At 37.3% G+C, this 26794-nt stretch overlaps 1 protein-coding gene across 1 annotated transcript in view; it reads left to right on the top strand.

The window, feature by feature from the left end:
* pign (phosphatidylinositol glycan anchor biosynthesis, class N) overlaps positions 1-26794 on the top strand; it is a 201491-nt gene that overhangs the window by 158334 nt on the left and 16363 nt on the right. The window contains exons 24-27 of the mRNA XM_051928776.1: positions 12136-12191; positions 12269-12344; positions 12929-13007; positions 22491-22529. Of these exons, the coding sequence (XP_051784736.1) occupies positions 12136-12191; positions 12269-12344; positions 12929-13007; positions 22491-22529 (250 nt within the window). The remainder of the gene's footprint in view (positions 1-12135; positions 12192-12268; positions 12345-12928; positions 13008-22490; positions 22530-26794) is intronic.

Genomic DNA, 26794 nt, shown 5'->3' on the forward strand with positions numbered 1-26794 from the left:
TAATCGGACAAACAGCTAATCTATATACATAAGCAAACCTAATTGGTCAAACAGTTACATAAATACAAAAGCAAACCTAATCGATCAAACAGCTTCATATATACAGAAGCGAACCTAATTGGTCAAACAGTTATGCATGTGCAGAATGATTTTACAAACATTATGCGTGTTAACAATCATTAAAAAGAAAAGATTGAGGAACTGTTCTTCTATATGTGATGAAGCCACTAATCAGACAGATTTTTTTCAGGACCCAGCTGTTTCATAACTAAACTACTGCCACCCCAAAGTAATGCCTAATAGTGGTTTTTGGGGTAGCTGTGGAATAAAAAGGGTGTTTTTTAGTCAGTAAGAATCTGACACTACCCTTCAGTACGGGCTGAAGGGTGCCTATGTAAGGTTTTACATCCTTCCCGTATGGAAAAAAAAACATACTAAACTTTTTTTTCATCATTACACATAATCTCAGTCAAATGGAAGTACGCATTCTCAATTTATTTTTATCTAATTTTTACTTTTTCACAAAGCCATCCCATGCCAATTTGTATGAATAAACTTTTGCTAGAGTTAGCAAAAGTTTATTCATGCACATATTTTAATACGGATAATTATCTCTAATCAAGGTTCTCATTTTCATTCTAATTTAAAATAATAATAGATACTCATTTTTTTCTTCTGTTTTAGAAAAACCAATCTATGCCACCTACGTCTTCGTCAAGTCAGCTTCATCCAGCTTCATCACATATAGAAGAAGAGTTCCTCAATCTTTTCTTTTTAATGATTGTTAACACGCATAATCTTTGTAAAATTATTCTGCACATGCATAACTGTTTGACCAATTAGGTTCGCTTCTGTATATATGAAGCTGTTTCATCGATTAGGTTTGCTTTTGTATTTATGTAACTGTTTGACCAATTAGGTTTGCTTATGTATATAGATTAGCTGTTTGTCCGATTAGGTTCGCTTCTGTATATATATGAAGCTGTTTGTCCGATTAGGTTCGGTTTTTTTATATATGTAACTGTTTGACCGATTAGGTTTACTTTGGTATATATGTAAGTGTTTGACTGATTAGGTTACTTCTGCCCCGGGCAACGCCGGGTATATACAGCTCGTATATATATATATATATATATATATATAGCAAAATACCCGCGCTTCGCAGCGGAGAAGTAGTGTGTTAAAGAGGTTATGAAAAAAAAAGGAAACATTTTAAAAATAACGTAACATGATTGTCAATGTAATTGTGTTGTCATTGTTATAACTGTTGCTGTCTTTTATATATATATATATATATATATATATATATATATAGATATATATATTATATATATAATATACACACACACATAAACATTTATATACATATACATATATATACATATCTACATATACACATGTACATATATATACACACACATACATAAACACACACATAAGACTTACTGAGTGAAACGGGCTTTCATTGACAATCATGTTACGTTATTTTTAAAATGTTTCCTTTTTTTTTCATAACCTCTTTAACACACTACTTCTCCGCTGCGAAGCGCGGGTATTTTGCTAGTATATATATATATATATATATATATATACATATACACACATACATGCAGTTTTAATAACACAGAAATCAATATAAACATTAACATCATTATCATATGAGAATATGAAGTAATATATAAGAAGCACATTTCATATAAATATAAATTATTAAACAGTAAAATCTTCTTCTGTAATTTGCTACCGTGGCAATTTGTGAGTCTGTCCAGGATTTTAAATGACCTGTAGCTCGCAAACCGTTGCACCTATACACTTGAAATGTGGTACACATATAGTACGTCACGTCTACTATCCGCTTTATGGGTGATGATTGTTTTAGTCTTTTTATCTTTATTTTATTTTATTGTACAATCAAGTCCTATCTGCGCACAGCAGGGCAGCCGTGGGCGGATGTGTATGGTGTATTCACTCGATGTTATCGTGCATTGCGCTGTCAGTGGTATTTTGATAAAAGAATTTGAACAACATATAAGAAGCGTATAAATTATTAAACAGTAAAACATTAACATTTAAGAAGTAAAGTTACATTAAGTACTACTGCTGTGCCTTCGGGTATACCTCATTTTTTGTTTGCCCATTACATGCTTGAATGTATACATTTTTTGGTGCACCTACCCGAGAACACGCGACATATAACCGAGCGTGGGAGAAGCATGGATTTTAAACACGCGTTGAGTTGATGTGCTGGTCTCCCTCGTGAAATAACTGGTAATGTTTGACTAAAATCTACAGCGAGTAAAACGACATTAGCTCGTATTTTTTTTTTTTACGATCTCTGAGATGTTGCTTTTTTCGGTTCAAGGCTTCATAAGCTCTTTTATGTTGTATGGTGTACTTATCCCAAACCATCATCTTTGAATGTTGCAACACTTTCGCCTTGTATGTAGATCGGGGTAATTACATTCATTGCATTCCTAGTCTGAATCACAATGTGATTGTATGGGTGGTTACCTGGCACTGTAGGGTTGCCACCCGTCCTTTAAAATATGGAATCGTGCCGCGTTTGAGAATGAAATTGCGCGTCCCGTTTTGAATCAATACTGGACGGGATTTATCCCGTATTTTTTTTATCATTTTTTTTTTAAAGCAGCGTCTCATGCAAATCATCCCACACGCATTTTATGAAGATGCCTCCTTTCCTACTTTTGATTGGGTAATACTTGATGTCATCGTTAGTTTGATTGGTGTTTTTAACTGTCCAGTGAGTAGGGCGTGTCTTTCAACGGAATGAAAAAAAGGCCCACCCGACAACCCACCCATTCCATTTTTATATATATAGATATATATGTGTGTGTATATATATATATGTGTATATAGATATGTGTGTGTGTATATATATATATATATATATATATATATATATATATGTGTGTGTGTGTATATATATTATGAGGGGCCGTTCAGGAAAAAAAGATTGGTTCATAAATATATACATTGGTTCAGATATATATATCGGTTCGGATACATTGGTTTGAATATATACATTGGTTTTAATACATCCGTTCAGATATATATGTTGGTTCAGATATATGCATTGGTTGGGATACATTGGTTGAGATATATACATCGGTTTGAATACATCCGTTCAGATATATACATTTGTTTAGATACATTGGTTGAGATATATATAAATTGGTTTGCATAGATCCGTTCTGATATATATACATTGGTTGAGATACATCCGTTCAGATATATACATTGGTTTGAATACATCCGTTCAAATATATACATTGGTTGAGATATATATGTATTGGTTGATATACATTGGTTTAGATATATACATTGGTTCAGATACATCCCTTCAGATATATATATTGGTTCAGATAGATCTGTTCAGATATATACATCGGTTGGGATTTACGGGCTGGCACAATGTGGCCACACAAGTTTAGCATCTCCCTTTCTCTTCATCATTGCTTCAATATTGTTGTCATTATTGCATGTATTTTATACAAGTAGCATATGCCTGTCTGTCATGTTTTGTTTCGTAAGCCGTCTTGGTTGGGGGTCCTCAATTTCAAAGCACGTTTTTTCCTTTCATTATTTAAAACACTCGCACAGATACCCGCCTCCTCGCCCTGCTCCGTCCCGCCCCAGCTCAATGCACCCGCCTCACTCGCTCCCTCTTGTCCCTCCCATGACAGATTCTTCTCAAAAGATGAGTTACCAGAAAGCATTGATCGCAACAGCAGTACGTCACATTTTTTCACCTCATGAGACGCTGGTTTATCATTGACGGAAAGCTGTCCGGTGATATCTGTTATTCCGTATTGCAAGCATTTCATTAAAGGGCGATCTGCTTCAGCAAGGAACTTACTCCCATTTGCTGAAAGGATGTTATGGAGGAAAACACTGGAATAGCACTGTTTCTTCTGAATGTTTATTAGTGATCAGGGATCAGAATGATCAGAATATCCCTGCTTCACAAGTAACGGGTGTTTAACTGTTTTTATAGTAAAACTGACAAAACGACACACATGCACACGTACACACACGCACGTACACGCACGCACACACATACACACTCAAACTCACAAATCGTGAGTCGCACACACTACTGATTAAGTGTATGTGTCAGGGTCGATCATCAAGAGACGCTGATTTATCATTGACCGAAAGCCGCCCGGTGATTTCTGTTATTCCGTATTGACAGCATTTCATTAAAGCGCGATCTGCTTCAGGAAGGAACTAAGTCCCATTTGCTGAAAGGATGTTATGGAGGAAAACACTGGAGTGAATGTTGATCAGGGATCAAAATGACCAGAATATTCCCGCTTCACAAATAACTGATGTTTAACTGTTTTTTTATAGTAAAACTGACAAAACCACAGACAAGCAGGTACACGCACAGAACACACACACACTCAAACTCACAAATCGTGGGTCGCACATACTACTGATTAAGCGTATCTGTGGAAGGCGATTATTTTTCACCCCATGAAACAGATTCTTCTCAAAAGCTGAGTTACCAGGAAGCATTGATAGCAACCGCAGTACCTCCCATTTTTTCATCTCAACAGATGCTGGTTTATCATTGACCAAACGCCGCCCGGTGATTTCTGTTATTCTGTATTGGCAGCTTTTCATTAAAGGGCGATCTGTTTCATCAAGGACGTTAGTCCTGTTTGCTGAAAGGATGTTATTGAGGAAAACATTGGAATAGCGCTGTTTCTTCTGAATGTTTATCAGTGATAAGGGATCAGAATGATCAGAATATCCCTGCTTCACAAATTGCGGGTGTTTAACTGTTTTTATAGTAAAACTGACAAAACCACACACATGCACACGCACACAGACACACACGGACACACACGCGCAAACTCACAAATTGTGGGTCGCACACACTACTGATTAAGTGTATCTGTCAGGGGCAATCATTTTTTTCACCCCATAAAACGTTAGTTCATCATAGATAGAAAGCAGCTCGGTGATTTCTATTATTCCTTATTGGCAGCATTTCATTTAAAGATGATTAACGTCAAGAAGGAGAAAGAGTCTCTTATTTTGACAGGGTGTTTTTTTTTTTTTTGTTTTTTTTTTTTTTTGTAGGCGTAAGCACTCGCTCATGCACGCACTGATACAAGAAGAGAATATGTAAACTGGCCTATCTGAATGGATTTATAGTGCTTACGCCTAAAAAAAAAGATCGTCCTGTCAAAATCCTTAGCCTGAGTTTGAGTGTGTGTGTGTGCGTGAGTGTGCGTGTGTGTCTGTGTGTGTGTTCATGTGTGTGGTTTTGTCAGTTTTACTATAAAAACAGTTAAACACCCGCCATTTGTGAAGCAGGGATATTCTGATCATTCTGATCCCTGATCACTGATAAATATTCAGAAGAAACAGCGCTATTCCAGTGCTTTCCTCTATAACATCCTTTCAGCAAACAGGACTAATGTCTTATCGCCCTTTAATGAAAAGCTGCCAATATGGAATAACAGAAATCACCGGGCAGTGTTTGGTCAATGATAAACCAGCGTCTGTTGAGATGAAAAAATGGGAGGTACTGCGGTTGCTGTCAATGCTTCCTGGTAATTCAGCTTTTGAGAAGAATCTGTTTCATGGGGTGAAAAATAATCGCCTTTGACAGATACGCTTAATCAGTAGTATGTGCGACCCACGATTTGTGAGTTTGAGTGTGTGTGTTGTGTGCGTGTACCTGCTTGTGTGTGGTTTTGTCAGTTTTACTATAAAAAACAGTTAAACATCAGTTATTTGTGAAGCGGGAATATTCTGGTCATTTTGATCCCTGATCAACATTTAAAAGAAACAGAGCAACTCCAGTGTTTTCCTCCATAACATCCTTTCAGCAAATGGGACTAAGTTCCTTCCTGAAGCAGATCGCCTTTTAATGAAATGCTGTCAATAAGGAATAACAGAAATCACCGGGCGGCTTTCGGTCAATGATAAACCAGCGTCTCATGATGATTGCCCCTGACACATACACTTAATCAGTAGTGTGTGCAACCCACGATTTGTGAGTTTGAATGTGTGTGTGTGCGTGCGTGTACGTGCGTGTGTACGTGTGCATGTGTGTCATTTTGTCAGTTTTACTATAAAAACAGTTAAACACCCGTTACTTGTGAAGCAGGGATATTCTGATCATTCTGATCCCTGATCACTGATAAACATTCAGAAGAAACAGTGCTATTCCAGTGTTTTCCTCCATAACATCCTTTCAGCAAATGGGAGTAAGTTCCTTGCTGAAGCAGATTGCCCTTTAATGAAATGCTTGCAATACGGAATAACAGATATCACCGGATGGCTTTCCGTCAATGATAAACCAGCGTCTCATGAGGTGAAAAAATGTGACGTACTGCTGTTGCGATCAATGCTTTCTGGTAACTCATCTTTTGAGAAGAATCTGTCATGGGAGGGACAAGAGGGAGCGAGTGAGGCGGGTGCATTGAGCTGGGGCGGGACGGAGCAGGGCGAGGAGGCGGGTATCTGTGCGAGTGTTTTAAATAATGAAAGGGAAAAAAGTGTTTTGAAATCCAGGACCCCTAACCAAGACGGCTTACTAAACAAAACGGCACAGACAGGCATATGCTACTTGTATAAAATATGCACAATAATGACAACAGTGTTGAAGCAATGATGAAGCGAAAGGGAAATGCTAAACTTGGGTGGCCACATTGTGCCAGCCCGTAAATCCCAACCAATGTATATATCTGAACGGATCTATCTGAACCAATATATATATATATGAACGGATGTATCTGAACCGATGCATATATTTAAACCAATCTAAACCAATGGTTATCAACCAATCTATATATCTCAACCAATGTATATATTTGAACAGATGTATTCAAACCGATGTATATATCTGAACGGATGTATCTCAACCAATGTATATATATCAGAACGGATCTATGCAAACCAATTTATATATATCTCAACCAATGTACAGTGATCCCTCGCTATATCGCGCTTCGCCTTTCGCGGCTTCACTCTATCGCGGATTTTATATGTAAGCATATTTAAATATATATCGCGGATTTTTTGCTGGTTCGCGGATTTCTGAGGACAATGGGTCTTTTAATTTCTGGTACATGCTTCCTCAGTTGGTTTGCCCAGTTGATTTCATACAAGGGACGCTATTGGCAGATGGCTGAGAAGCTACCCAGCTTACTTTCTCTTTCTCTCTCTTGCGCTTTCTCTGATCCTGACGTAGGGGGTGTGAGCAGGGGGGCTGTTCGCACACCTAGACGATACGGACGCTCGTCTAAAAATGCTGAAAGATTATCTTCACGTTGCTACCTTCTGTGCAGCTGCTTAGTGAAGCGACATGCTGCACGGTGCTTCGCATACTTAAAAGCTCTAAGGGCACGTATTGATTTTTGCATGTTTGTTTTTCTCTGTCTCTCTCTATCTCTCTCTCTCTCTCCCTGCTCATGACTGAGGGGGTGTGAGCTGCCGCCTTCAACAGCTTTGTGCCATGGTGCTTCGCATACTTAAAAGCCAAACAGCCCTATTGATTTGTTTGCATTCTCTGTCTTTATGACAGTCTCTGCTCCTGACGCACCCTCCTTTGAAGAGGAAGATATGTTTGCATTCTTTTAATTGTGAGACAGAACTGTCATCTCTGTCTTGTCATGGAGCAGTTTAAACTTTTGAAAAAGAGACAAATGTTTGTTTGCAGTGTTTGAATAACGTTCTTGTCTCTCTACAACCTCCTGTGTTTCTGCGCAAATCTGTGACCCAAGCATGACAATATAAAAATAACGATATAAACATATGGTTTCTACTTCACGGATTTTCTTATTTCGCGGATGGCTCTGGAACGCAAACCCCGTGATGGAGGAGGGATTACTGTATCTAAACCAATGTATATATCTGAACGGATGTATTCAAACCAATGTATATATCTCAACTAATGTATCCCAACCAATGTATATATCTGAACCGATATATATATTTGAACGGATGTATTATAACCAATGTATATATTCAAACCAATGTATCCGAACCGATATATATATCTGAACCAATGTATATATTTATGAACCAATCTTTTTTTACTGAATGGCCCCTCATAATATATGTGTGTGTGTATATATATATGTGTGTATATATATATGTGTATATATATATGTATATACATATATATATATATGTGTATATATGTGTATATATATATGTATGTTATGTTTATATATATGTATATATATATGTGTGTGTGTATGTATTACCCTTGTAATTTTGCTAATTTGAATGCATGTAACTGCTCCATACTGATTACTTGCAACACCAAATTGGTTGGATTAGCACGTTAAGCCTTGAACTTCATAGACAGGTGTGTACAATCATGAGAAAAGGTATTTAAGGTGGTCAATTGCAAGTTATGCTTCCCTTTAACTCTCCTCTGAAGAGCAACAGCATGGGATCCTCAAAGCAACTCTCAAAAGATCTGAAAACAAAGATTCTTTAGTATCATGGTTTAGGAGAAGGCTTCAAAAAGCTATCTCAGAGATTTAAACTGTCAGTTTCAACTGTAAGGAATGTAACCAGGAAATGGAAGGCCACAGGCACATTTGCTATTAAACCAAGGTCTGGCAGGCCAAGAAAAATACAGGAGCGGCATATGCGCAGGATTGTGAGAATGGTTACAGACAACCCACAGATCACCTCCAAAGACCTGCAAGAACATCTTGCTGCAGATGGTGTATCTGTTTATCATTCTACAATTAAGTGCAATTTGCACAAAGAACATCTGTATGGCAGGGTGATGAGAAAGAAGCCCTTTCTGCAGTCACACCACCAACAGAGTCGCTTGTTGTATTCAAATGCTCATTTAGACAAGCCAGATTCTTTTTGGAACAAAAATTTTGTTATTTGGTTATAACAAAAAGCGCTTTGCATTGCGAAAGAAAAACACCTGCTACCTACTGCCAAGTTTGGTGGCGGTTCTGTCATGCTGTGTGGCTAGTTCAGGGACTGGGACCCTTGTTAAAGTCGAGGTTGGGATGAATCCAACCTATTATCAACAAATTCTTCAGGATAATGTTCAAGCATCAGTCACAAAGTTGAAGTTATGCAGGGGTTGGATATTCCAACAAGACAATGACCCAAAACACAGTTCGAAGTCTACAAAGGCATTCATGCAGAGGGAGAAGTACAATGTTCTGGAATGGCTATCACAGTCCCCTGACTTGGATATCATCGAAAATCTATGGGATGATTTGAAGCAGGCTGTCCATGGTTGGCAGCCATCAAATTTAACTGATCTGGTGAGATTTTGTATTGAAGAATGGTCAAAAATACCTCCATCCAGAATCCAGACACTCATCAAAGGCTATAGGAGGTGTCTAGAGGCTGTTATATTTGTAAAAGGAGGCTCAACTAAGTATTGATGTAATATCTCTGTTGGAGTGCCCAAATTTATGCACCTGTCTAATTTTGTTGTGATGCATATTGCATATTTTCTGTTACATGCAATAGGAGGCATGGGGCTGCTTTGTGACCAGAAGGAGGTCATGAGGTATGTTTGGTTGGGAGAAATGACCTTGGTGAAGCACAGGACACCTTTTGACCGACACAACATTCGCCACACGTCCCAATGTTTATCATCGACAAGATGGCCGCACATTGTAACAGACGTTAACGGCGGCGCCATCTAGCGGCACGTTTGGTCTCTGTGCGTCCCTCTGTACCAATGTTTCTCAAGTATGAGAAAGCCGACTGCTTTCATCGCAGAGTCGATGTTTGTTTGTCCTTCATACAAATCTGCACTGGGCGTCTGATCGCCACCAAACTGGGCATGTGGCTGCTTTGTGACAAGGAGGAGGTCATGAGGTATGTTTGGTTGGGAAAAATGACCTTGGTGAAGCGCAGGACACCTTTTGACCGACACAACGTTTGCCACACGTCCCCGTGCTTATCGACAAGATGGCCGCATGTTGTAACAGACATTAACTGCAGCGCCATCTAGCGGCAGGTTTGGTCTCTGTGCATCACTCTTTACCAATGTTTCTCAAGTGTGAGAAAGCAGACTGCTTTCATCGCGTGAAGGGGAACTGCCATATGGATGTAAAACGTGAACGACCCAGTGCGCGTGACTGGCTTTCCTTTTTTATGGTGCTATTTGCTCACTTTCCGACTCACAGTAAGATTTCTGTCATGATCTTTCTGACTGACTGGTGCTATTTGTTCGCTTTCTGACATATTGTAAATAACGGCATCCGAGCACTACCTAACTGGGCATGGGGCTGCTTTGTGACCAGGAGGAGGTCATGGGGAATGTTTGGTTGGGTGAAATGACTTTGGTGAAGCGCAGGACACCTTTTGACCGACACAACGTTTGCTACACGTCCCCGTGCTTATCATCGGCAAGATGGCCGCACGTTGTAACAGACGTTAACTGCGGCACCATCTAGCAGCACGTTTGATCTCTGTACATCCCTCTCTATCAATATTTCTCAAGTGTGAGAAAGCCGACTGCTGTCATCATGTGAAGGGGAACTGCCGTATGGATGTAAAACGTGACCGACCCAGTGCATGTAACTAGCTTTCCGTTTTTGTGGTGCTATTTGCTCGCTTTCCGACTCACAGTAAGATTTCAGTCTTGGTCTTTCTGACTGACTGGTACTATTTGTGCGCTTTCCGACGTATTGTAAATAACGTACATTCATCTCAGTCTGGTGCTTATTCCGTACGTAATACCATGTGACACATTATAATTGTCCTGCTTTTCGCTAATAAACCCATGCCACCAAACGAAAGACATAGCATTAGAAAGTCCTCTTCCTGTGCCACAAAAAAGTCTATTGCGAGGCCGTCTCAAGCATTGCACAAGACGTGAACATGTTTCCATACCATTCCGAATAATTTACCCTATGATTTCAAACGTCTACAATTTCCTGTTCAAAAAAGTCTATTTCAAGGCCGTCTCAAACCTTGCGCAAGACGTCAACATGTTTTCATACAAAGAATTCTGCTGATTCCGAATGATTTACCCTTTGATTATGAAAGGCTTGATTTTCCTATTCGTTTGGATTTTGCTATGTGAATTACTAAAGCTGAAGGGCAATCACTCCAAGTTAAAGACATCAATTTGGAAAACCCATGCTTTTCACACGGACAACAATACACTTTTATTGATGGTCACTACAACACACGAGTTTACAGGAAACTGTATTCTTTTGAATTGCAACCGATATTTAGTAGGAATAATGGGATTGTAGGTATAGATGTCATTTCACTTTGTAACACATCTTGTAAAAAAAGGGTAGCTTCAAACTTACTTGAATGTAACGCTTTGATATGTAGTATTGCACTGTTAGAAAGTTTTGAGGTGTTCAAGCAAAATGCAGTTTACACTGAATTATGGTTTATTTTAACTTTTTACATACATGTTTACAATTATCTCTTTTTTCCTGTCCATATAATCTTATATTACATTCATTTCCCTGTTGAACAAGTCTTTAACTAACCAGTATATTGGTGCACATGCAATTTAAGTGTTTGATAAAGTGGCTCATAACATAAATCTGTGTCCCATGATTTTGCAGCAAAATCTGAGCAACATGTGTAAAGTTCTTATTTTCTCCATGGTTTGTTGGCTCTTGTGAGGCACAGGTGTAACTTAATTCTTTTATCTGTGTATCTGTTTTGATAATAGAGACCCCACATGATTTCTTTTTAGCTGTATATCGTTAATTCAGTGTTTTACAGATTTTTCTTAAACTACACAAAATATGCCTTTCCAAGTTGAACTGTTTTCTAAGAAGGTTTAGAAAATGGAGTTTGATTGTAGTTGCATTCTTCTGTAAATATTTTGTTCTTACTGTATATATAGTAAATTTATCTTTGGTTTGAACCATGTTGTCAATTTAATTATTAGAAACTATTAAACTATTCAAACTATTATACTATGTTGGCAAAAATGAAGATCATAAGTTATGAGCCTTTAACATTTGAAAGTTTTGGCAGATTTGCCTATATTGCCTTTAAGGTAACTTAAAGAATCAAGGTAAATTTAATTTTTTGTTGAATGGTTAAATCTTTTTCAAATACAGTATATCTTTGTCCTTTTTTTTTCTTATTTTGAAATCTAATTTTCCTTAGCAAAGCCTTTAGGTTTTCTTTATTGTTACTGCTTTCTTTGGGACTGGAAATATAGCATCAATTAACAGGTAATATTTTTGTAATATTTAAAAATAACTTGTATTTATTGCTAAGCAGTTAATTAACTTATGTTTCTATATCCCAGTTTCGATCCAGCTTCAGTGTACTGCTTTCTAACAGTATTCAACCCTTTTGTAATGGGATCACTGATGATGTGGAAGGTATGGTTTTGAGTTTAATACTTTTTCATTCAGGTATTTCTCTAATAAGTAGAAGATATTACAATATAAAATATTCAGTTTTTTCAAAACGTATTTCTGCCCCAGGGCAGATGATGGGTGCAGAGCCTTAAAATATTATTTGCTTCATCTGATTTTCTCCATTGGGCAAATATTTCAGTGAATGCAAATATAATGACAAATACTGTTAAGTAGCAGTGAATTAGGATTTCGTAAAACATGTTGAGAAAAAAAAATCAAATTTTAAAATAGGCATTCTCTTGACTGGATATTTTTCTTAGCTATGTAAAAAATTGCCAAGCCAAAAAAAAAAAACACCTCAACAAACACACAACTACAGCAAATTGTGTTTTCTTCCAAAACATTTTCCTTTATAATTAGTACATCACTTTGTATTTTGTGGTATTTCTTTACTACTTTTTTGTGTGTAAATAAAAGAAATTAGCTTACATCTTTGTTGAAATATGAATATTGTATTGTGTGGCACAGATTCTTACTGGTGTAGTTTTTTGTATTTTGCTATAATATGATGGCAGATTTTAATTTTGAACTCATTTTCTTTGTAGATTCTAATACCATTTGTAATTGTGATGTGTGCTTTTGAAAGCATTCAAGTTTTCACACAACTTTCATCTAAAAGGTATTGTAAAATCTTCAAGCAGTGATCCAGAACTTTAATAATACCCTGCTGTATAATGTTCATCAAATGTTATTTAAATGCACAGCAGTGTGTTATTTTCAGTGCACATTTGAAATGACCACTGGGAAGTAACTGTGTGACATGCGATTAAACAGCAGTTCTTTTCTAACATGATACATGCATGCATATACTTAAATATATTAAAATATCCTTTATATGGATGTGAATTACAAGGAACACAGCAAATACTATAGTCAGAATTCATGAACATGGTAAAATAATTAATGTCATTATTTTGTGTTTACACTTCAAGCACTTCTGTCACTTGAATGGGGAAGAGTCACAACCAACTCCTCTAGCTAAAAGAGAGAATAAATCCAAACAGTTTTTTTTCTATCTGTAAATAAAAGACTGTGCTTTTTCATTAAAAAGAAAATTCATTAATGATAGCAGGACAGAAGTTATCCAACCACAAAAATTCCAGTGGGCTATTCATGATACAAAAACAAGAACCCTACAGTTTTGCGTACAGCCTCTGAAGTGATACAATGATACTGACAGGACATATTTAATAATTTTCAGTTTAATTTTACATATTTAGACTGCAATACCTTTTTTTTAATTAATTTTATTGTAATCATTCCATACAAATAGATCAGTTTTTACAAAAAATAAGATTGAAAACAAATCGATCCCCACCCCAGAGAAAGAGAGCATGGCCAATGGGGTAAACCTTAAAGCTTGTAAACATACCTAAAGTGATTAGTTTAATAGGGCAATAGTGATGAATGGAGAAGAGAAAGAAATCCGGAGATGTCTTGAGAGAATTGCTTCCTCGGTGCTTTTAGAGCTTATTCTAAAATATTACTGATTAGATCCTGCCAGGTTTTGAAAAAATTCTGTACAGATCCTCTAACTGAGAATTTGATTTTTTTCCTATTTCAAATAGTGTAAAACATTGGTTTCGCACTGACTTAAAAGAGGAGAATTAGGATTCTTCCAGTTTAGCAAAATAAGTCTGCGTGCCAAAAGTGTAGTGAATGCAATCACCGTTTGTTTGTCCTTCTCCATTTTAAACCCATCTGGAAGAACTCCAAACACAGCTGTTAATGGGTTAAGAGGGATTGTGACACGAAGGCTGTCTGAGAGGCACTTAAAGATTTTGGTCCAAAATGATGTTAATTTGGTGCAAGCCCAAAACATGTGACCCAGTGAGGCTGGGACTTGATTGCAACATTTGCAGGTTGAATCTTGCCCTGGAAACATTTTGGACAGTTTTAAGCGAGACAGATATGCTCGATATATAATTTTGAACTGAATAATTGTATGTATGCTTTTCGCATATGGAGGTCAAGTGAATTCTCTGTATTGCTACTTTACACTCCTTTTGTGATATATTGATTAAGAGATCTTTTTCCCATTGTCCTCTTTGATATTTGAAAGGGAGGGACTGTAAAATAATTTTATATGTTGCAGAGATGGTGTTTAAGCCCTCGAAATTGAGCAATTTTTTTTCCGGCATGGAGAGGGGGCAAGATGAGGAAAATCGGGCAGGTTCTGTTAAACAGTGTTCCTAATTTGAAGATAGTGAAAGAAGTGTGTAGCTGGAAAGTTAAATTTGGAATGTAATTGTTCATTGGATGCAAAGATGTTGTCTATATAAAGATCTCTAAGCAATTTAATCCCAAATCTTTTGCAGATATTAAAAACTGCATATGTTTGAGAGGGTTGTGCAATACCTTTTTTGAATACTAGGGGGCTCTGCCCCCAGCACGCTTCGCTCGCCAACCCCCCGGGCAGGTGGGCGCTACGCTCTAGCCAATTTGTGGCTCTGCCGCTCGCATATGGGGAAGCGAATGTACAATGTTAAACAGATTATTTGCATGGTAATTATTACATATGCATAATAGAACCAACTATTTTACATTACAGTGAGAAATTAACCATAGTAAAAAATAGTAAAACGTAATGAATTGAAAGAAAGTTACCGTATGTTTCATGTTGCGGTTGAGGTTTTCGTTGCGTTATACGTTTTGGTTCTGTTTGGCTTTGAAATTAACACACAAATACTTTTTAAACTTACACTTTTACAGTAAAACTTCAGTAAAAACAATATTTGGAATGAACTTTTCTTCAATAGAGTTTTTGAACGTTTGCCCCAGTGATTTGTGAATTGTCATAGCAAAAGCTATTCTAGCGAGAATCTGTAAACGTTTTAATACAAATGGCATATCAAGATCTCCTTTGGTGTCTAATGTTATCCGCGGGATATGTACTACATTACCTTTCTTGTCGCCTGTTAAAATTTTACATGCTAGAATTTTTTCACTAATTTTGCATACAACTAATCTTGTCCCATTGCATAGCCCATCACTCATGTATCGTAATGTTATTGCGTAATTTATATATCATTCTTTCAACAATAATTCGGCCAGTGGAACAGTTGTACATATTCTATGGAATATCGTAAGCTGATGTTTTCATCTTCCGCACCATCACCACGAACTGTTTCAACATAGTCTATTGATACATATTTAACCAATTTGCCCTGTAACCAATCAACAATTTTCGCGTTAATTCATTTAACTTCACCGTTTCTTGGTGCTACGATTGCCCGTGTACTCATTTCTTCTGTTGATAACCCTTTGGGATAAAATTCTTCATTAAGATTTGGACATAATAAGTGTTCTTTTATTGGGAACTTAAAGTAAGGAAAACTTAAAAATTTATAAGAGCTGAGAGCACAGGAACTGTGTCTGACAAAAGCATTCACACGAATGAGAGGTGAGAGGACCGAGGACCATAGCCGTGGGCCATTAACCGGAAATGGTTGAGAGGAGGGCAGGACCCCCTCTACCAACTTGAAAAAATCTCGTGGCAATTTTCTTTTGTAATCGAGAGATATAAAAACCTTAATTGTAAATGTGACAGTCCTGCATTGTATTGTGTCAGAGTAGTTGAGTTTTCACTTAGGGATGCTTATAAATTGAATGCCACAGTGTTGCTTTGTTGTCTCATGGGTTCTGGGTTGAAATTGCACATCTTGTTTCTGTCTTTTATGTGCTTTTCCTTTGTCTTTATACACTTTTCTGTGGGCATTCAGGGTTTCCTCCCATATCTCAGCCATCTAAGTGTTAGGTTTATTGGCAATACTGTTATATACCACATATGAGTATGGTTATGTCTGTGAATGGACTGGTACCATTCTTTGCATCTAGTGCTTCCAAAATCAGCACCACTTGCCTAATGCCATTAATGTTATTAAGTAGGTCTGAGAATATTATGTTAATGCTTGCATAATGCATATTTCATATCCAGCTGCTTTTCCCTGTATCACTCAAAAGACCAAACTGAACCCAAACATTCAGTTTTAAAAAGTACAGAGAGTTTTGCATTTGGACTCAATGCTAATGTTTTCAGAAAAGGTATAAAAACAAATTTCCCTGCACCATCAATTGGACTGTTATGCAAATACCAACTGGGACAATGATGTATCATGGTAATAAATATTAATAAGTCATGTGTTGACTTACAGCTCCATTTGGATGTATGTCAAAATGACCCTAAATCGGTCTCATAGTGTGCAGATCATTGCAATTAAGGCTCTGTAGGTCTGGTATGGGTCACCTTAAATAATAATAATAATGCAGCATTTACATCCCTGTCATGTCATCTAACAGTACATCATTTAACACCTCCGCTGTGCCACCTGAAAACAAAGCACTCAAGACCATTGTGGACACAATGACTGAAACACAATATTTTATAGCATGTTTGTGTACAGTGCTGCATTTTATTTTTTAAATGTACAAAGTCAAAATTTCAAAATATGTTTCCTTGTATCTGCTCATTTCATATGAAATGTATTAATAACTTTTATATGTAGATTGTATAATCTTGTGGCTGACAGTGCTGCCTCACGTATGTGATTAACAGGTGTACAGTTTCTAAAGCCCATGGCCGTAAGTATGAATGGCCTTAACTTGGTCTGCCATAAATCTGTACATGTCTGTATTAGCAAAAGTAAAATGCTACAGTAGGTTTGTTTTCTTTCAGTGTCTAGGTGATGCTTGGTCTTAAGGATTTTTAATTATGGTATTTAGTTTGGTACTTTAAGCAAAATACTAAGAAGATTACAGATATTCAAAATTCTGTAGAATATTAAAATTTTAAAATCATCTCAGGAATATAGAAGTGCTTTACTTAGATTCTTGCACTGGTTGCTTATTAAATAATTGTATACCTTGCAAGTTTCTTTTGCTAGGTTTATAGGGGTCATTATTGTGAAATGTACAGAATACAGCGATATTCTTACCAGCATGAACTAATAAAGAGGTAACATGTTGCTACTCTCTGACACCGTGATTTGTGAGTTTAACTATTATTATTATTACACCTAAATTACTGTAGTAAAGTGAGGTCAACGGCCGTTTGCCATTTTAAATAAATAATTGCTGCATTCGTGGATTAAGGAAGGGGCGTGGTAGTGTGGTCAGAGCACTTCCCGGGCACGATAAAGGCATGGGCACATCCGCACTGAAGTGCACGGGTGTGTGATCACCCATGTCTGTAATTGATGCCGGGAGCTGCTAATCGCCACACCTGTGTCACGTCCCCTATTATAAATAGGAGGAGCGCGAGTGCAGAGGGAGAATAAAGAAAAAAAGAGAGAAGATGGACGGAGGTTAAGAAGGAGAGAAGGCAGGAAGCTGAGAGCTGGTTCAGGAGTGAAGTGAGCGAGAATAGGCTTGAGGGTTAGTGCAGGCAGTTGGGAGGAGTGGCTGGGAGTATGGGTGTTTGGCCGACACTCGGAGAGGCTAAATGAAGCAGTCGCTCCAGATGGGCGATCACAGGAGCTGGAGTGTCCCAAAAAGTGGTTGGCTCACAATATAAGACTGGGAAGGCAGCGGTAGTCAGGGTGGCTTGGGAAAGTGAGCCCCAGCATGAGAGTCCTGATCGCTGGGGAACCAGAGTCTTGGTCCAGCAGATCAGCTTTACGGAGCCAGGGGACAGAAGGTGGTCTGCTGCAGATAGGGTGACCCCCTCTTGCAAAGCCCATTTTGGAGAAGCATGGGAGCTGCCAGCAAAAGAAAGATGGCACCGGCTTTTAAAAGAGAACTGTTTCCAACCTGTTGTTTTTAACCTCATTGCGAAAGAATATTTATTTAATTTTTAACCTCCACTTTTATCACCCTTATTTTATCCAACCATCCATCCATCCATTTTCCAACCCGCTGAATCCGAACACAGGGTCACGGGGGTCCGCTGGAGCCAATCCCAGCCAACACAGGGCACAAGGCAGGAACCAATCCCGGGCAGGGTGCCAACCCACCGCAGGACACACACACAAACACATCCACACACTAAGCACACACTAGGGCCAATTTAGAATTGCCAATCCACCTAACCTGCATGTCTTTGGACTGTGGGAGGAAACCGGAGCGCCCGGAGGAAACCCACGCAGACACGGGGAGAACATGCAAACTCCCTTATTTTATGGATTATTTATTTAAGGATGCTTTTGAAGCACTGCACTTTGGATACTGTTTTGATTTTGTTTTGACTGGTTTTAATAAAAACACTTTTGCACCTTTACACCATCCCCTTGCTCAGTTTGATTTGTTCTCATTGCACAGCTGATCCGGTTACATTACCAACGGTGTTGGGTTGAGAGGCTTCCATAAGTAAGGTGGGAGCATGGGGTAGGACCCGCATCAGTACAATTACATACAAAAATATACAGGTATTACTTTGCCTGTGTAATAAAAGAGCTGCAAATGGCCAAAGAGTAGTGAGTATGACACTAAATATTTCTAAAAGAAAGTATTTATATTATTAAAAAACTTTTGTTTACACCAAAAATGATTTTTTTTTTAGGGATTTAACTTATTACATAACTAAGACCTTTTATTTTGCAAAGCCCTATAATCAATTTTTCTTTTTTGCCCAATCTGTCAGCTATCATTGAGTCAAGTTTAGCAGGCATATCCCATAGCATTGCAAAGTTATACCATTTGGCACAAGGTATCCTCATGTTTGGAAACAGTTTCCCATTTTTTAAAAATTTAGTCTCATGCACCTAAACAATCTCTCAAAACAAGTATTATAGTAGCAGTTGTACTTATTTTATTTTTTTAGAAAAAAAAAAGCAAAAACATATACACATACACTATACAGTATAGCATGCGGAAGCAATAAATAAACAATTTTTTAGCTAAGTAGGAGTAATTTACTTTAAAAATTATTTTTCATTCTAGTCCATGAAACAATTTCTGTTTACCACTAGACACAGTGAAACCTTACATTTTCTACACTAGATGGGGTTTTTTTTGTGCTTCAATTCACACATCTTCTCCTTCCTTCTGTTGCAGTTCATCCTCAGTGCATTTTTATGTATTTATTTATTTCTTCTTCTTCTTGCTGATTTTCTTGAATTTCACATCTGAAATAAACTAAGAATGTACAGCCATTTTCATACCAGCTTTATTACAGGGGTGAGGATAACACCTTTGCCGGCAGCTCTTTGTTGTGATACAGCAACTATCATATTGAGAATAACTTGACTCAAGCTTGCAAGCCACATTACTTAGACAATAGTTGATTTCTGCCAGAAAACTTAATATTTTTTGTTTCATGCAAGCCTTGCAATACACTAAATGTATTTTATTACTGTACAATTCTATTTCAAGCCAGTCTTGAAATAATTTTTAATGGTTGGTAAATTGACCCATTTTATATTTAACAACATTGTCCCAGTGGTGTTGTGATTGTTCCTTCTTTTACTACCTAGTCATAAAATGTAGCAGTCTATTATTCGAACATGAGCATTTATTTAGTTTGTACATGAATGCAAAGTGGCAGAAGCAATAAAAACAACCTAAGCTACAAGCACTGTGTCAAAGATGAGTTTTAGTATAATAGTGAGTCTTACTTATTAAATTATTACTAATATTATTTGTAATTTTGTGGGAATTTCTTGCCCCTGACTTTGTGGTTTAAGGGTCAAAATTGTTTTATTTGGCTGTATTTTTACCTTTTGCCATTTTTGTTATTCCTGGCATTGATTTCTGTTACATAGATGATACTCAGATCTAAGTGAAAGTGTCAACATTTCTTCACCATTCCATTACAGTACTTGCTGTTGCATGATTGATATCTGTTTTTCATTAATTAAACTTTAAAAAACTCACAAATAAGCACCAGCTTTTTAAAAGGATCATATTAAATTAAAAATGGATGATATCTATCTCCAGGCTTGTGCTTTACTTAGAAAGTCTGAGAGCTGTACATGTATTTTGGTTCCTTTCTTGCCTTTTGTTAACATAATTTGTCTACTCAAAACAGCCTTCGTCTGTCTAATCAAGTACAGCCTGTCTTACACAATCTTTGACTTGTGTCAGCTACAAAGAATTTAATCTCTTCTTTTAAAATTTCTAGATTGGACTATTGTTAATAGTTATGCTATGGAATTCCAAGTTTGAACAAACTGCTGCATGTCCAGAATTCTGCCACTAGAGGTCTTACTTACACAACATTTTGAGAAAACACCACAGTACATCTGAGGGAACTACACTGGCTATCAGTTTAATCACATAATTCAGTACAAAATATTCCTGCTTGACTTTTTAAGTTTTTGCATGATCAAGAACCATCCTGTCTTCCTATCTTATGTAGCTTAACATGCGACTCTTCAATTCCACCCGGGGTGGGGGGGTAAACGTTAACATTATTCAAAAGTTAGTTGTCTGTTTTTACCTGCATTTTTATTACTCTTTAATTTAATATTGTTTTTTGTATCAGTATGCTGCTGCTGGAGTATGTGAATTACCCCTTGGGATTAATAAAGTTATCTATCTATCTATCTATCTATCTATCTATCTATCTATCTATCTATCTATCTATCTATCCATCCATCCATCCATCCATCCATCCATCCATCCATCCATCCATCCATCCATCCATCCATCCATCCATCCATCCATCCATCCATCCATCCATCCATCCATCCCATTCTGCTGACTTTGCTGCTCTGGAGCTGGTCCTTGCTATTCCTAAGTGTAAGAAAAGTACTGTGGGTAACAGAGACTTCTCTGTTGTAATAATCTTCCTTAAAGTCTCTCTGTGAGTTTAATTCTTTGCCAGTTACTAAAAACAGACTTAAAACTTGTTTATTATACTAATGACTATATATAAATTGTTTTTTAATATCATTTTTATTCTATTATAATACGATTTGCTTACTTATTGTCTATTCCCATTCTATAACCATTTTGTTTCAGGTTTCAAAAGACTATTGCATATTATAATATAATGGTATTATGTTGCCAGACAGGCTAAGGCTAATAATAAAGGGAAGAGAAGAAATGTCTAATCAGTCTAGATTAGCAAAAAGAAGAAATTAATTCGCCTGAAATATTATAGGCTTTTTAAATGTTCTGATCTTCTGACAACATGAGAAGAGGGTATAAAAGATTTTAAAGATCACATATAAAAAGAAATAAATAGCCATAATTGAGTATGTACGTCATATTTATGAATCTGGCTGATCAACCAAAATGATACATAATAGTTCAAATGAAACCCACCGTCTACTTGCAAAAAATGTCTTTTGTTTTGTCAGTTTATCTGGGGTGATATATACATTTACAGTTTTTACAAAAAAAGACATGTGGAATTGCAGAGGTCTCCCTCGTACTGCTAATAATATTTTATTAAAGATGTACAAGATTTAGTAATAACATACCAGCAAATAAACAAAGGTAAAACACTTGTTTGCATAAGAAAGCAATATCAATCAAATCAAGGTATTTGCACTAGAGTTTCCTAGGCAGGATTTTTTTCTTAGTTTTTGCAAAATTTCAATTGTTTTTGATGTAGCGCACACAGTACACCGTTGAAATATTAGTTTAAAATTTTATTGCTAGAAAATGCCAACAAGACACAAGGAAAGATATGCAAACTCCAGAGCATGAAGTAACTAGGGTGGGGATTCAAATTCTTCTGAAACCCAACACTAACCCTAAGCACTACATCAGCCATCTACACCAAAACAAAAAAAGGTTTCTCTCTTTGTTTTTTCAGTGTCTAACAGAGCGCTTGTCTTGTATAACACCAACGACCACATGTTGTAGTAGGAGTACTATCACATGGTATAGAATACGGTGACATTCTTGCATAGCGAGCGCTCTGATCGATATAAAACCTGTTGTGATTAAGATTATGATTTTTTTACTCATAGATTCTATAATACCTAGTCATGTTGCACCAGTAAGTTAACTCATGGTGTGTGTCATAACTATACATGATAGGTTACTATCAGAATGTAAGGGACTTTCTGAAATTAGTTCTTGTCAAAGTAATATAAGCCATTTATTGTATTTAACTTCATTATAATGGTTCAAATTCAAAATACACATTAGAACTGATTATAAAGAAATGATAAGTCTAGAGATAAATTTGATGAACCTTAATTTTGTTTTTATTTTCAGCCTTTTTCCTCACTGTCCTCGTCATATCAGACATTAATGGCTTTGGTAAGTAATTTCAATTTGATATAAATCTAAAGTGCATGAGGTAAAAAGTTGATATAAATTAAGACCGTATCAGATTAATGTTCTTTAAAATAGGTTGAAAGGATTTTTCTTTATTATGCAAGCAGAATGTAGTTTGGTAGCAAAAGGCCTCAAGGTAAATGCAGGAATGGCACAAAATGATGTTTGTGGTGCATGAAAGGGGAGGGCACGTGGCTGTGCAGCATGTGTTATAAAGGTGTTGTATAGAAACTCAATGTAAGTAGTAAGTGTTAAATTAATTAACAGCAGTGGGATTAGTTTTAAAGAAGTAGAAGAGGTTCTGCTACATTGGTGACACACTTTGAGTGCAGAGATGAAGTGAAGACACAGCAGTGATAGCCAGGTTGAGAGGTGCATGGAGGTATGCTCCAGGACCTGTTCCACCATTCTGATGTTTAAATGAGTCCCTCTGGCATGGAAGGATAAGATCATGAAAGTTGTGATAGGAGTAGTAAGGTCTGTGAGAGTGAGACATTCCCAAAGAAAGCGAAATATGAAGTAAAGCTGAAAAGAACAGATACACGAATGACCAGATGGGTGTGTGGCATGCCACAGAGTGAAAGTAAGAAGGCTAATGCTAGGTTACAAGAAAGACTTGTGGAGGCAGTATGTTTTGTTTTGTAGAGAGTAGTTTCAGCAAGTAGAGCAAAAGAGAGAGTTATGTTTGAATGAAAGATGCACCAAGATGGAGGTGAAGGAGATGCACCTGAAGGATGGGCAGAAAAGACGTGGTAGGTCAGATAACATGAAAAAAAGGATTCTCACCCCAAGGATGACTTGGACCATGGAGATTCAAGGAAAAAACATTGAGGGCACCTGGGTAAACCAGGAAAGTGGCCTTTTAGCTAATGATGACCAATAACAATATTCATATTTTTCAAGATTTCTGTAATTGTGTTGCTGTGAATGTAAGAAAGCAGTCAGAGGTAATGCAGTTCTAACATAAAACCACATTAGCTGCAGAGATTAGGGGTTGGTCTTAATTCAGGTATGCTCTTTTACATATGCACAGTTGTATTTCGTTTTTTTTAGTGTCAATAGTTACTTTTCTGTATGGAAGAAAAATAGTCCTTCTATGTGAAACAGTTGCCGAAGACTAAAAAGATAAAATATAGAAAGGCGAGCAGCAGTAATTAATATTTACATGAGAAAGTGGCCTAAATGAAAATATTCTGCCACTACAATCCTCCAGGAACTGAGTTGAAGATCCTGATAAAAGATTGAAAAGTAAAACTTGCCTAAACAAAAGAGAGTATGTAATGGAATCTGGTCAATGTATTTACTTTTTTTTATTATAATATCAGGATTGTTAACTTAAAAAATAATAGCAATCCATTGGACACAAGGGGTTTCATCAGGGCAAACAAAATCTGTATCAGAAAGTCTTATACCCAATTGAAAAGGGTTTCACCTTGCCTAAGACTAAATTCAGCAAACTCCATAGTCATCACCTCAATATGACATGCACCGCTGGAATAATAAGGCATTCTCAAAAGAGCCAACCAATGAATGTATAGAGTCTCTTCAAAAACTATTAAAAACCCCTTTTTACATTTTGCTTTTTTTTTTTGCTGAAATGCTTAAATCATTATACTTTTTCTTTTTTTCCCATCATCAAGCAACACATAGACAAAGCAAAAACAAATTTTTGAATTTTTTTCCAGTTTATATAAAAAATTAAAACAACTGGCATTTAACATTGACACAAGAATTCAGACCCTTCACTTAGTACTTAGCTTGAAGCACTTTCGGCATTGATTTCAACCCTGGACGTCTTCTTTTTTATGACATAGCAAGCTTCAGACATCTGGATTTGGGGGATTTTTATGCTGCTGTTCTTTGCAGATCCTCTCAAGCTCTGACAGGTGGGTGGAAAACAGTCAGTGGAAAGCTATTTTCAGGTGTTTCCAGAGATATTTGATTTTGTTCAAGTCCGGCTGAGTGGCCCAATAATGTTCACAGAGTTGTCCCTAAACCACTCCTGTTATTGGCTTTGCTTGTTGTACTTAGGGTCATTATCCCATTGGTAGGTGATTATTTTGCCCGGTCTGAGTTCCAGACTCTTGACCAATTTTTCATTAAGGATAGTTCTGTATGTTGCTCCGTCGAACTTGTTCTAAACCCCGATTAGTCTTCCAGTTCCCAACACTGAAAAACAACCTCAAAGTACGGTGTCCTCACTGTTTTGTCTTGGTAGAGTAATATATTACTCTCATTTCCCTTTTTGTATTATTAATATGTAGCCTTTGTCAGAATGCTTAAAAACACACAGACTTACCACTGTATATAAGGTATTGTACCATATAAATTCTCCCCACCGTCTCTTCTACATTTATAACCCTCAGGCAATTAGGTTTAGTAAAAGACAACCCGGAGTTAAGTTACAAATTTATATAAAGTATCTATTGCGTAGTATTCATAAATAATAACAAATATGCAAAGTACATTTGATATATTGGCAAACCTGCAACTCTGATAAATGTTGAAGTGTGTAGTTTCAGGTGGCACACAGACTTGTTAGTTACTTAAAATATCTCTAGTTGATGCATCATTTGTGGGTCAGCTTTCTTCAGAACAGGCCGCATGCCTTCTCAATATGGCTGCCAAGCTGTGCTCTTCTTTGTGTTGTCCTTTTCAGTTCATGTGTGTTGAGATGGTCTTTCATCAGTTTGTTAAGGGAGAAGGGGGTAGGGTAAAGCAATGCAAATTTATAGATTATCTGTCCAACCCCTATAGCCAAGTAGGGCATCATGGTACTTAAAGTTTTCAGATGCAAGCCAGTTCCAAACAGCCATACTTCAGACCAGTGGGGGGGGACAGTATATCTTCACACCTACCCTCCAAAACCATGTGTTAAGGGTAGTAAAGCCTGTCAGATAGCAGAGCCTGACTTTCCTGAGGGGGTTGACTGAGAGACTTCAGCAGAGAAATATTGTCAAACTTGTTGGAGGCACTCCCCCAACCCTTGACATAAAATTACAAAGAGACTCATTCCCTAAAAGCAGAGGTCTAGGGGTTCTTTACCATTAAACCATTGCTGTATAGTTCGTCAATAATGTAACACTAATTATTACATTGCTTTGTCTAAGTTACAAATAAAGACATACAAAATATTTAGTCAGACTTTGTGTGCAAAATTATCACATCACAACACTCGCCACTATGCTCACTGCTAGAATGAAATTGGCGCAGGTGGCTCCTGGTTTCCTCAAGGCATGACACTTAGAATTCAGGTGAAACAGTGTAATCTTGGATTCATCAGTACAAGAGAATTTGTTTTTCATAGTGTAAGAGTCCTCTAAGTGCCTTTTTATAAACTTAGTAAACTGAGCTTTTATACATCACCTGAGCCACTCTGCCATAAATCCCAGATTATTGGAGTGTTGCAGTGGTGTTTGTCCCTTTTAAAGTTTCTTGCATGTCCACACAGGTTCTCTGGAGCTCACCCGGAATGACTCATCGTGGTTTAAAGTAATCTATCTTACCTAGGCTCTTCTCCCCCCAATTGTTCGGTTTAACTTGGCAGGCATATTTAACTCTTTGAGGGCTGAATATATATATATTTTATAACTTAGTTTTCTGAAAAGTACACAAAGCAACGGTTTCATATATAAATCATACATAAATGCTGTGTGCTGTGGCTGCTGTTGGCACCTGTATGGCGCCTCAGGCATCAGCGGTTGTGCAGGGGTGGCTTGACGGCCAGCAGAAATGTGGGGCTGGCCGGCTGCCTGGCTGTCTTCGTGCGGAAGGTGGGCAGGGTGGTGGCAGTTGCAGTGCGATGCAATCTGATTGTACCTCTTGTCATTGTAAGTAGCGGTCCACCCGAGGCGAGCATTGTTGTAGGTGCATCAAGCTATACAAAAGATGTGTCCAGCACCACGATCAGCTGATAGCTGGTACCTCACTTTCGTTTTCGTTCTCCATCTCCAAATCAGAGTCTGATTCAGTGATAATAACACATAAAACGTCTTCCACTGAGTATTTTGCTTTGCATATTTTCTTTGTTGTCTCACTAGATGTCGATGCCATTTTTGAGGCCATTTGCTCTGTGCTACTCAGACACGCTCAAGGAATCGAAGTCAAATCAACAAAGCTAACTCTCCTTCTAGCAAAGAGAGTCAAACTAAAACATAATGGTGAGTTTGGGGCAAGCTTACAGCTGATTACCGTCCTCTACCCCTGAATTTCGATAAAAGTCGACATCCGCCCAGAAAGAC

Source organism: Erpetoichthys calabaricus, chromosome 6 (assembly GCF_900747795.2).
Source record: "Erpetoichthys calabaricus chromosome 6, fErpCal1.3, whole genome shotgun sequence".
Taxonomy (NCBI): Eukaryota; Metazoa; Chordata; class Cladistia; order Polypteriformes; family Polypteridae; genus Erpetoichthys; species Erpetoichthys calabaricus.